Here is a 12,222-nt window from a genome sequence, read left to right as displayed (position 1 = left end):
TTGCGAGAATATCTATGACCAGATCACATTCAATTCCCAAATGTAAAATACTTGCAGAAATTCACTGTTCTTTCCAATAAGAAGAATCAGATTTTAGTTTCCTTTGTATGTTTACTTTGCTTTGCCCTTCTGTTATTTTGAAGACTAGGAATAACTGAAGTTTGTGACTCCTAGATTTTTGTCTTGAGTAAAACTCTGCTTATACTTTTCACATTGACAGTTTTTTTGTTTTCTTTTAAAAACATATACAATCTAAAGTGTTACATTTTTCACATTCTTTTTCCACATGCATTTTATCACCTGATTCGCACTATTGAGCAGGCAATGTCACACATAGAATCCTCATGCAAAATCAAATTAACTTGCCCAATAAAAAGGAGTACAATTCTTGTATTGCCATAGCTCTTGATTACTTTGATTAAAGCCACATTCTCCCAGTATCTGAGATAATTGTTGATTTTAAGAATGGTGCTGTTAGATACATTAAATCATACAAGTGATAGAGGACAACATGTGATTCAACCAAGTAAGAGAATCCTTTCCCCTTACAAAATACTTTCACAAATACTCTCATTTGAAGGCTGTAAGAGCTGCGTTACCTCAGTTTTCGGATGAGAGGCAAGGAGATGCACATTTACATATTGTTATGGAAGTAAAAGAGTTCAGTGATCGTCCTTAAATTTGTTTCAGAGTCTGGAGGGGAAGGGTTCATTTCAGTCTAAAATTAATATTGGCTTTCTAAAATCTGCTCAGACATTAGAGGAATTCAACTGTTATAGAAGAAATTTAATGTTATAGTTATCTCACCTTAGAAACAAAATTACAGAGATAATATGATTTAGAACCTACTTTTTTTTTGTTTTTTTAAAGAGACAGGATCTAGCTTACTGTAGGCTTTGGTCTCCTGGGCTCCAATGATCCTCCTGCCTCTTGCTCCTTGAATAGCTGAGACTGCAAGTGCGTGCCACCACACCCAGCTAATCTTTAAAATGTTTTATAGAAACGGGGTCTTACTTTGTTGCCCAGGCTGGCCTCGAACTCCTGGGCTTAAGTGATCCTCCCACCTTGGCCTCCCAAAGTGTTGGGTTTACAGTGTGAGCTACCATGCCTGCCTAAACTATGTCCTATTGAGCAAGGTAAGGAATTGACCTGATATTTCTCTCCATTATTAATAAAAAAAATCCACGGGGAAATTAAGCCAGTGAAAGATAAACTTTACTTATGATTCAAGAGCCATGGGAGAGGATAGACTGGTATGAAGCTCTCCTGGTTCTAATGGTTAAAGGGGAAGAGTTAGCACTGACTGGAGGACTGCACTCTGGGCAGAAGGAGAGACTACAATAGAATACATCTTTCTTGCTAGATGATGCCCAAACATCTGACTTCACTTCTGTGACTACTTTCTAACTAACTACAGAAGGTGGAAGAACAGGCAGCAGGCTGGCAAGGTCCAAAGTCCAAGAAAGAGTATTACTAGTATCTCTCAGAAGCTATACCCATCCCTGAGGGAGAATGCACAGAATGCCTTGCCTTGAAGCTACAACAGGGAAAGATGGAAACAACGGTTCTGTCAACTTTTGTTTCTGCTGGTTCTGCTGAATACAAGAGGCATATTTTTCTTTAAGTCCTCATTGTTTAATGTTGCATGCTCAGTACAGTGAGCCTACAAGGGTGAATGAGAGGAATGGGATAAATTGTTTCCTCAACAGCCCTAGTTTCCCAAGCTAATTCAGAAAAGTCATCGGATAGAACCATGACACTGTAAATAATTAGTACAACACAATTTTTGCCTAATCTCTCATACTGCTTGTACCCAAACGGAAACGCTCACCATAATTAAAGTTGCCCAGATTGCTGCTGTATTTCCCACTAGGAGGATTATAAATCTGCCTGGCATCTCTTTTTGGTCCTGCAGAAGACTTCTTGGGTGGTGAACCTGAAGTTGTATCTTCACTGGCTCTCTTTTGCCTGTAACAATAGGAAGAACAGCAATTAAAAACATTCTATTATGCCAAAAGCTATCAATACATTTATAATTCAGCATATCAGTTATGAAAGACATCCTAAAGAGGATAATCTCATCAGAAAAAAAGAATTGTTTGATGTCATTAAATTAACCATAGTTTGGTTATGTAGACAATGTCAGAAGGCATTAACAAGGCTTTAAAATAATCTGAAATATGTAGCTTCACAGACTTACATGCAAGTGACTCACTTTACAAAATCTGTCAGAAAAAAATCTAGTTTTGTTACAGGAATACAAGTAGGCCTGAAAATTCCAGGATTACCTCCTACCAGTTTATTTTAAAATACTGAAATTAGATTTTACATTTTAAGTCACTTTTCTAATAGTCATATTTAAACATACTATTATCAATCATTTAACAATGCACCCTTTTGATCAGTAAATGTAACAAATGAATTAAGTTTTGATAACACTCAAATCTCTTCTGAATATATTTCTTACCCAATCTCAACCTTTTGTACAGGTTTCCAGGATAGTGTTACTGTGCTCTTATAAGAAGGAGGAATGTGGAAGAGATCCTGGAGAGACAAAAGTCACACAAGAATTCTAATGTATTTGTTGGTAGCAGGGAGTGGTGGTGAGGGTAGGAAATGGAGACAGATCTTAAAGATTAAATTTAGGAGACCAAGCTTACTGCAACAGAAAATTAAACAGGGACAATTCTGTTTACAAATCACATCTATTACCTAATTAACATAATTTTGTACACATAACAAAGGGTAGTGTAGCTTTTTTTCTAAATGTCATTGTACATTTCAGGATAAAATATATCAATATTTTTCCATTTTAATAAACAAAATCAGCAAATAGGTTTTGTTTTTGCACAGATGCAGTCACCACAGACACTTTAAGGAAAATACAATGGTGCAATCTGCCTGTGCTTTTGCAAATTAATTAGAAAAAAATCTAAAACTCTGTCAGCACCATACGAAAAGTAAAAACAAACAAACCAAAACCACTAAAGCTCTGGCTAATCACGTTTCCTGAGACAAGACCAATCCCTCCTTTCTCTACCTACTAAATGTGAAGATAACAAGGATGAAGACCTTTGTGATAATCCACTGCCACTTAATAAATATATTCTCTCTTTATGATTTTAACATTTTTTCCTGCAGCTTACTTGATTGTAATACAGTATATAATACATATATCAAATATGTCAATTAACTGTTTATGTAATTGGTAAGGCTTCTTGTCCACAGCAGGTTATTGGTAGTTTTTCAAAATTAATTTTTATAAAGTCAGTCAAATGTAGCAGTGGGTGTACCTAAAAATACAAATTTTGGTGACACAAATGTTAATAAGTTCTGATAACCCACTACCATTGTACCAGCCAGTGGTAAAGTTTTTGCAGGAGTCAAAATGTATACATGGGGCTAGTATCTCTAAGCCCTTCATTGTTCAAGGGTCAACTATAATTATTCCATATGATTTTTATATTAGCTTTAAGGCATACTAGTCTGTTTTTGTTACTGGCAGGCTATGTACTATAGGTGTTGCAAATACCATTTCTTTTTCTCATCTGGCATAATACAATTAAACTATAATTGTACAATACAATACAATACAGTATAATACAATACAAGTGATGGCAACTTGGTGTGTTTTTTTTTTTTTTGTTCTCTCAGGTTATTATTTTGTTTAGGTTAGCAGATACTTGGGAAGGGTAAACAGAATTGAAAGGTATTTATAGCTTAATGGAAAGGTATACCCTAGCCTATAGTACAGCTTTCAATTTATTACATAGACAAGTTTATAAAAAGAAAACACAGGAAAACATTTCATTGTGCTATATATAGCACATATCCATTCTTAAGAGTAAGCAAAACAGGGATTTACTGGCCTTTCAAAAGAACCCAACAGCATTAAGACCACTAGAACTTAAGTCATTGGAATTTCTGAGACTGTATCTATCTATTTCAATGCTTTGAGCCAGAGGAAGTGTGCGTGCCTCCCTTTGTTGGAAGTATCTTATGTAAAACTTTTAAATAAATAAATGTATGATTTTATGGAAACTGCAGAAATATCACTTGGTATTATAGACTTACCTTAATTAAAACATTGATATTGTTTGTTATTTTCAATGCAACAACTTTAATCTTGTTCTGCAAAGGGAAAGGAAAATTAAGACAAAATTGCCAATAACTTCTATGAGGCATAATCCATTCTGACATAGAACTAGAGTAATTATACTTCTCTAGCAGAATCACTTCTACAGTCTTTAGAGAATTCCTTGTTTTAATTCTATAGATAATGCTTATTCCTACTGCTTGACTCTAAACAAATCTAGATGTGGCAAAGAAAGCAAATAATTATGTTCCCTTGACAGGTTAGAATGTACCTAAAAAATGAGTAAGGGATAGGTCACATGGACATAGGAGTTGTTTTAAAATAAATCAGTTTAAGTTATAGGAACACAATGAAAGTCTAAAACATTTCATTAGGACTGGGACGAAGACTACCGAATTAGGTGAGATAAGGGAAAATGAAAAACTCAAGTCTATATAGTTTGGTATGGAACTAGCAGTTTATGAAATGTGAGCCAGTATTCTTACCTCTTCTGTTTTTAAGGCCTCACCCGTTTTACCCTGGAGAGCTAAACGAAGTTGTCTGATATAAACTTGCAGGCCCCGTGCAAAGTACTGCAGCCTAAATGAAAAAAGTGTTTGTTAATTAGCAATTCATCACTTCAATTTAATTTTTAAACTCAATCTTATACTGTAGCAAAATGATCCCAAGTGCAGAAATGGCTACATGACCAATACATTAAAGAGCAAAATTTTAAGTTGCTTGTTTTCTGATCAAGAGCTTTATCAAGTATGAAACTTCTGTCTTACCACACGGCAGAGGACAGTAACAGCTAACAGAATGGCTCAAGCATTTCAAAATTTGTGAATTTGTTAATGGAACAATTCAATAAGCAGTATCTTTGTGAAAACTATTTATATTGATTTCTCTAGTACTGCTTCTCCAGTAACACTATAAGATATTATTAATAATAGCAGCAACAGTCTATTAATACCTACTATTTATTAGGCACTGTGCTAAAAGTGGTACATTCATTGTCTCATTAAATTCCCACAACTCTTATGAGGTAGGTACTATTATCATTTAACAACTGAGAAAAATTTGAGGCGGATAAGAGAGGTTAGGGTACCTGTCCAAGATCATAAAACAAGTAGGAAGAGCCAGAGTCCTTTTTCCCCATCATGGATTTGTTAAGACATTTGTGTCTTTTAATTTTTTTAGAGACATGATCTCATCACTCAAGACAGGAGTGCAGAGGCATGACTGCTGCTCACTGTAACCTCGAACTCCTGGGCTCAAGCAATCCTCCTATCTCTGTGTTTGCTGCAAATCTACTGGTGTGTCACCACGCCCTGCTAATTTTTTTAAAGTTATTTTTTGTAGAGACAGGATCTTACTATGTTGCTCAGCTGGTCTGAAACTCCTGGCGTCAAGCAATTCTCCTGCCTTGGCCTCCCAAAGTGCTCCGATTACAGGCATGAACCACCGTGGCCGGCTCACTTCTGTCACATGTTTACAAACATGCCTGTTTTTTGAACCCTTCATTCTGTACCACTGGGGTAAGGCAGGGTGGGGACAAAGCTCTCATAAAACAAAAACACAACCCAAGGAACTTCAAGATAGCTACCACCTTTGCCAAGGATTGAGCCACCTCAATCATGTATCACCTGATTTTGAAATCTTTGAGTTTTTCTGCATTCAGTTTGGCTGTTAAGAAATCTGGAAGTTTTCGGCCCAACTGGTGAAAACTGTACAACAAACATTCCACATAACTGAACTGTAGCTTGGGTTCTTCATTACCAGCATTCTCTCCATTTTCTGCTTCTTCTGGAGGGAGGGGCATGTATTCCTAGGACAGAAAAATATACAGATGTTTGCAATCTGCTCTAAATAGTCAAATTATAAACAAATATTCAGGGAGTCATAGTGCATGCTTTTAAGGCATGGAGCGTTAAAAACTATCAAAACCAGACACTCAGATTTCTTTTGTACTTACTGGATCAATGCTTGAGCCTGTCTATGCTTCATATTAATTTGTTATAGCTGCTACTATTAATAATGAAAATTAATGTAGCTATTCTTTATTAGGCACTTATAGATAAAGGCACTGATGCCCCAAGATTTACCGTAACCTTCTCATGGTAACAAAGTTAATAAACTGAAGAGTGAGAATTCAATCTAGGTTTGACATCCAATGTTGATGCTCTTAACAACTACACTATGCTTACTACAAAAATATTTTCTGAACATTAGTTCATATTGTTTTTTTTTTTTGAGACGGAGTTTCGCTCTTGTTACCCAGGCTGGAGTGCAATGGCGCGATCTCGGCTCACCGCAACCTCCGCCTCCTGGGTTCAGGCAATTCTCCTGCCTCAGCCTCCTGAGTAGCTGGGATTACAGGCAAGCACCACTGTGCCCAGCTAATTTTTTGTATTTTTAGTAGAGACGGGGTTTCACCATGTTGACCAGGATAGTCTCGATCTCTTGACCTCGTGATCCACCCGCCTTGGCCTCCCAAAGTGCTGGGATTACAGGCGTGAACCACCGCGCCCGGCCCTCATATTGTTTAAGTACTGACTCATGACATGCAAAGTGCTGCCAATGAATTCAGTATCAGTACTGTAACAACCCAGTAAATTATGATAGATCTGGACAAGCACCGATGTTGATGACAATTCATGCTAAGGGCCTAATGCTTATCACTATGTTAGTTATACAAATACATCAAATAAGAAAACCACTCAGTGATGTTGATAATAATTTTATCAGATGGCTTATTTTCTGCCTAATTATAACTTCTAAATGACAAAGTTTTCTTCCTGGTTGCTAAAGCTACTTGGCAGCTCCCTAGTTAGCAGCCTGAAGCAAATGACGTTGTGTAATGCTAACTTCAGTGTTGAGACTACTTAGTACAATCAGAAGAGTCAAGAGTTAATTTCTTTTATACACATAAATGAAGAAACATCAAGATTGACACAGATTTTTAAAAAAGTCCACAACATGTGGCATGAGAAGCTAACAATACTTGTTAGGATTATTGTTTAATTGAAATTTCAAAAACTGGTTCTTATAATCTAGAAGTTAATACTGAATTAGACTTTGGGCTTATATTGACTATCCCATAAGGAAAGGAAAAAGTTCTTACCAATAACTTATCAAATAGTTTCCTTAAATTTGTTTCCAGTTTTTCCATGTCACCACAAAATGAACTCATCTCTGCCAACAATTTCAATACCTAAAACACACAATTCACTATTACTATTTTTGAATAACCAAGGGCTATAAAGTGAGAGCAATTCTAGACAACTACTTAAGATTTTACTTATTTCCAATTATGCTTTTACAGATTCATAAAGTTTGAAATGGAAGAAAACCTTAGAGATGCAGGCTAACATTTTACTGTGAAGGAAGCAAAAGTTACAGATTATGTGACTAGGCAAAGTTATAGTGTGTAAGTGGCAGGGCAGACTCTAAAACCCAGACCTCATGATTTCTAATATATCTGTGAGAAGACGTATGAAAAATAATACCTATGACACTTTCTGCTACAGGTGAATGATAGTGCTAATTACAAGACAAAAATGATAAATATATTAACTATAAAGACACAGCAAGAACATTCGGCTGGGTGTGGTGGCTCATGCCTGTAATCCCAGCACTTCAGGAGGCTTAGGTGGGCAGATCACAAGGTCAGGAGTTCGAGACCAGCCTGGCCAACATGGTGAAGCCCCGTCTCTACTAAAAATACAAAAATTAGCTGGGCATGGTAGCGGGCGCCTGTAGTCCCAGCCACTCAGGAGGCTGAGGCAGGAGAATCGCTTGAACCGGGAGGTGGAGGTTGTAGTGAGCTGAGATCACGCCACTGCACTCCAGCCTGGGCGACAGAGCAAGACTCCACCTCCAAAAAAAAAAAAAGAACTCTCAACAGCAATGAACTTACTTATGTTTAAGGTGGGCCTGATTTCCTATTTACTTACTTAAAATATTGGTAATGACCACTATTCTCAAGGTTCATTCCTGTATTACCCAATCCCAGTCTGATGAGCCTAGCCTAGGACATTTGAAGCAAACTACCCTGTCAGTGCACAGTGAGATTCTTCTCTATCCCAAAGATCTATGAGAGAAATGGCATACACATTTTTTTATTTCAGTCCAATTCAATAATCACTTTGCAGTGCTTGATTCAAAATCAAGTTTTCTGCCAGATTCTGGGGATACAGAGGTGGATCAGGTTAAATGTAGGGAGAGATTATAAACAAATGCGAAGTATTACAGATGCTGTGAAAAAATGTTTACATACATTACAGCTAAGATACAACGGTTGGAGGGGTAGTGAATTCTATTAGAGAAGAAGGAATAAAGGATATTTTGTGTTAATCGGGTTTAAAGTTGGCTCTATCATTTATGGACAGAAATGGATGAATTAAACACCTTATTTAAAAACATTTAGGTTACAAAGGTAGAGACTGACTATAATAAAAATTACAGGCAGTGCTTTGTCATTGCAGCAAACTTTAATTGAATCCACAAAGCAGTCCTAATGCAATTAATGCTGGTCTAGGGAGATTACTGGCTGGCCATTACTAGACATTTAAACTGCTCCCTTAAGAATCAGATCTAAGTTAGTGGTTTACATCTTTGTTAAAATATAAGAATGCCTTATCAGTGCTAAAGCTGAAAGTTTTGCTTACCTCCAACTGTATATCAAGACCTTCAACTGGGGTAGTCAAAGTACCGAGGTTAGGAAGAACCTGTTCACAGAAATACGTCACAAACCTTGTGGAATGAACATTTTTCTGTAAGAAATTCAAAGAAAATGCATTGTTAAAAAACAAATATTTGTTCAAATATTATAGCAGAATTTTATTCAATAAATGCTGAGCACTAGAGCATCAAGATCTCTGACTACAAATACGATATAGTGCACACCCCAGCATGCCCCAGATATAACCTCAATAGGTGACCTACGAAGGGGCTTCAATAAGTTCATGGAAAAAAATGGGGCATTAAAAGATAAAGAATAAAAAAATCTAAACTTTATTTATCAACATAAGCTCCACCAAGGTCAAGACACTTTTGCAGGCAATGATACCAGTCATCCCTAAAGAACTGAGGGTCCTGGGAATTTAACCATGTCAATGTAGTCTTTTTTACACTATTAACCAAAGAAATGTGGGTGACCTTTAAAGATGGTTTTTAAGATCAGGCAACAAAAAGAAATCAGAAGGGCCCAAATAAGGACTTTAAGGTGGATTCCTAATGATTCCTCATCAAAACCCTTAAAAACTGTCCCTGTTTGATGAGAGGAATGAGCAGGGGCACTGTAGTGGTGAAGGACTCTGGTGAAGCTTTCCAAGGCTTCTGCTGCTCAATCTTTGGCCAACGTTCTCAAAACAAGCTCATAATACATAGATGTTATTCTTTAGCCCTCCAGAATGCCAACTAGCAAAATGTCTTGAGCATCCAAAAAAACTGTTGCCGTAACTCTTCCTCTTAACTGGTCTCCTTTTGCTTGGACTGGTCCACTTCCACCTCCTGGTACCCATTGCTTTGGCTGTGCTTTGTCTTCAGAATTGCACTGCTAAAGCCATGTTTCACCTCCTGTTCCCATTCTTCAAAGAAATGCTTCAGGATTTTGATGCCACTTGTTTTAAGATTTCCATTGAAAGCTCTGTTCTTGTCTGCAGCTAATCTAGGCACAATATTTCTGGCATTCATTGAGTAGGAAGTTTGTTAAACTTTTTTCAGTCAGAATTGAGTAAGCTGAACCAAGTGAGATGTCTATGATGTTGGCTATTGTTATAAATCGTTGGTCCTCTTCATTTAGGGCATAAACAAGGTTAAATTTTTCCTTGCAAATTGATCTGTGGCAATGGGCTTCAACATTGTCTTGTCCCTTCTTAAAATGAGTGATCAATTTGTAAACTGCTGATTTCTTTGGGGACACTGTCTCCATAAACTTTCCATAAAGCATCAATGATTTCACCATTCTTCCACCAAGCTTCATCATAAATTCGATGTTTGTTCTTAGTTCAACTTCAGCAGAATTCATGTTGCTCTGGTGGGAGCTCTTACCCTTTTTAGTTCCTCAAACTATATCCTGTTCAGACATGTTACAAGTTTATTTTGGTAAAAAGTGTTTTGAAATACATGCATAGTTTTTTTTTTTCCAAATATGCATTTTCCAGAAAGTTTTTGAAGACCCCTTATATACTTTGCTGCAAAGTCATCTGGAGCATTGGGACATCTATACATTTTAATCTTTTCCTTGATTCTCAGGTCAAATTTGGGACATGGCCAGGCATGGTGGCACATGCCTGTAATCCTAGCACTTTGAGAGGCGGAAGCGGGCAGATCGCCTGAGCTCAGGAGTTTAAGATCAGTCTGGGCAACATGGCAAAACTTCATCTCTACTAAAAATATAAAGAATTAGCTGGGAGTGGTGATGCATGCCTGTAATCCCAGCTGCTTGGGATGCTGAGGCACAAGAATCACTTGAACCCAGAAGGTGGAGGTTGCAGTGAGTGGAAATCATGCCACTGCATTCCAGCCTAGGGGACACAGCAAGACGGTCTCAAAAAAAAAAAAAAAAAAAAAAAATTGGGGGGCACATTTTAGTGTTAGATTTTCAGACTGTGTGTTTCTCAAAAGGGATAGTTCTTTTATTTAATTTTCTTTGTAGAGACGAGGTCTTGCTGTGTTGCCTTGGCTGGTCTTGAACTCCCACCTTGGCTCACAAAGTGCTAAAATGGGATTATAAGCATGAGCCACCACGCCTGATCTAGGATAGTCCCTTTAAGCTGTGTTTTTCAAACTAATGTATGCACATACCAGAAGATGCATGGCCAGAGGAAACACAAAGCCTGAGACAGAATGCAAAATTCTCATGACTTTTAAAAAACGTCTCTAGAAGGCTTTTAAAAAAATTTCTTGGCCAGTCATGGTGGCTCACACCTGTAATCCCAGCACTTTGGGAGGCCAAAGAGGGCAGGCTGCTTGAGCTCAGGAGTTCAAAACCAGCCTGGGCAAAACGGGAAATCCTCGTACCTACAAAAAATATAAAAATTAGCTGGGTATAGTAGTACATGCCTATTGTAGTAGCTAGTTGGGAGGCAGAGATAGGAGGATGGCTTGAACCTGGGAGGTGGAGGCTGCAGTAAGCCAAGATCGTGCTACTGCACTCCAGCCTGGGTGACAGGGCAAGACCCTGTCTCAAGGAAAAAAAAATTCTTTCTCTCAAAAAAATGCAAATATTAAAAAATCTAAAAACACTTCTGGTTCCAAGCATTTCAGATAAGGGACACTACTAGAAAGTTTTAAGGGGAATGTTAAAGTTAGTATTCATGGAAATATACACAGCTAATAGAGTAATCAAAATACCAGGTGTGTAAAATAAAGAGCTCACAGAGAAGAGGGGTACCGCCTGCCGAGTGCACTGTAAGAGCCTGTCCACACAGTCAGGATCCGAGGGATTGAAGGTCTGTTCTAAGTCAGCCTGTTCGGCCACCAACTCTACAAGTTGCTGTCTTCCACTCACTGTCTGTAAGCTTTTTAACCCAGACAGTATCTTCATGAATAGAACAAATTCTTCACCAGTCACATCTTCTAGGACCTGGAAAAGAGACAATTCAGAATAAGAGTATATTTATTATTTGAATGGGAAAGATCAACACTGAAAAAGAATAGCTAATTTATTTCAGTTACTAATGTCAGTTTGATATTAATGCTTCGAAAATACTGATGAAAAGGCAACTTCTAGCCTCGGTCAGTTGAGCTTCAGAGTAAACCAGGCATTCTCCAAGGGGGCAAAAATTCGTTCTTAGAAAATGTTACCTTTTTTATGTGCAAAAGCACAGATATACATACAGGACCATAAACAGATATACAGTATACACTTGGGATTAAAAGTTCATGGGAGAGCAGCTAAGAAAACAGTATCTTTAAAAATTTTTTTAGGGCCGGGCATGGTGGCTCAAGCCTGTAATCCCAGCACTTCAGGAGGCTGAGGCGGGTGGTTCACGAGGTCAAGAGATCGAGACCATCCTGGTCAACATGGTGAAACCCTGTCTCTACTAAAAATACAAAAAATTAGCTGGGCATGGTGGCGCGTGCCTGTAATCCCAGCTACTCAGGAGGCTGAGGCGGGAGAATTACTTGAACCCAGGAGG

The 12,222-nt window shown here is 37.7% G+C and overlaps 1 protein-coding gene across 3 annotated transcripts in view; it reads right to left on the bottom strand.

The window, feature by feature from the left end:
* API5 (apoptosis inhibitor 5) overlaps positions 1–12,222 on the bottom strand; it is a 30,263-nt gene that overhangs the window by 6,441 nt on the left and 11,600 nt on the right. For all 3 annotated transcript variants that reach the window (XM_009007960.5, XM_009007959.5, XM_002755195.5), the window contains exons 6-13: positions 11,460–11,666; positions 8,746–8,850; positions 7,200–7,289; positions 5,722–5,903; positions 4,582–4,675; positions 4,075–4,131; positions 2,468–2,544; positions 1,832–1,968 (exon numbers count right to left, since the gene is read on the bottom strand). In XM_009007960.5, coding sequence (XP_009006208.1) covers positions 1,832–1,968; positions 2,468–2,544; positions 4,075–4,131; positions 4,582–4,675; positions 5,722–5,903; positions 7,200–7,289; positions 8,746–8,850; positions 11,460–11,666 — 949 coding nt within the window. The remainder of the gene's footprint in view (positions 1–1,831; positions 1,969–2,467; positions 2,545–4,074; positions 4,132–4,581; positions 4,676–5,721; positions 5,904–7,199; positions 7,290–8,745; positions 8,851–11,459; positions 11,667–12,222) is intronic.

This window comes from Callithrix jacchus, chromosome 10 (assembly GCF_049354715.1).
Source record: "Callithrix jacchus isolate 240 chromosome 10, calJac240_pri, whole genome shotgun sequence".
Lineage (NCBI taxonomy): Eukaryota > Metazoa > Chordata > Mammalia > Primates > Cebidae > Callithrix > Callithrix jacchus.
Note: the sequence above shows the minus strand (reverse complement) of the source record. Positions and strands in the feature narration are given on the sequence as shown.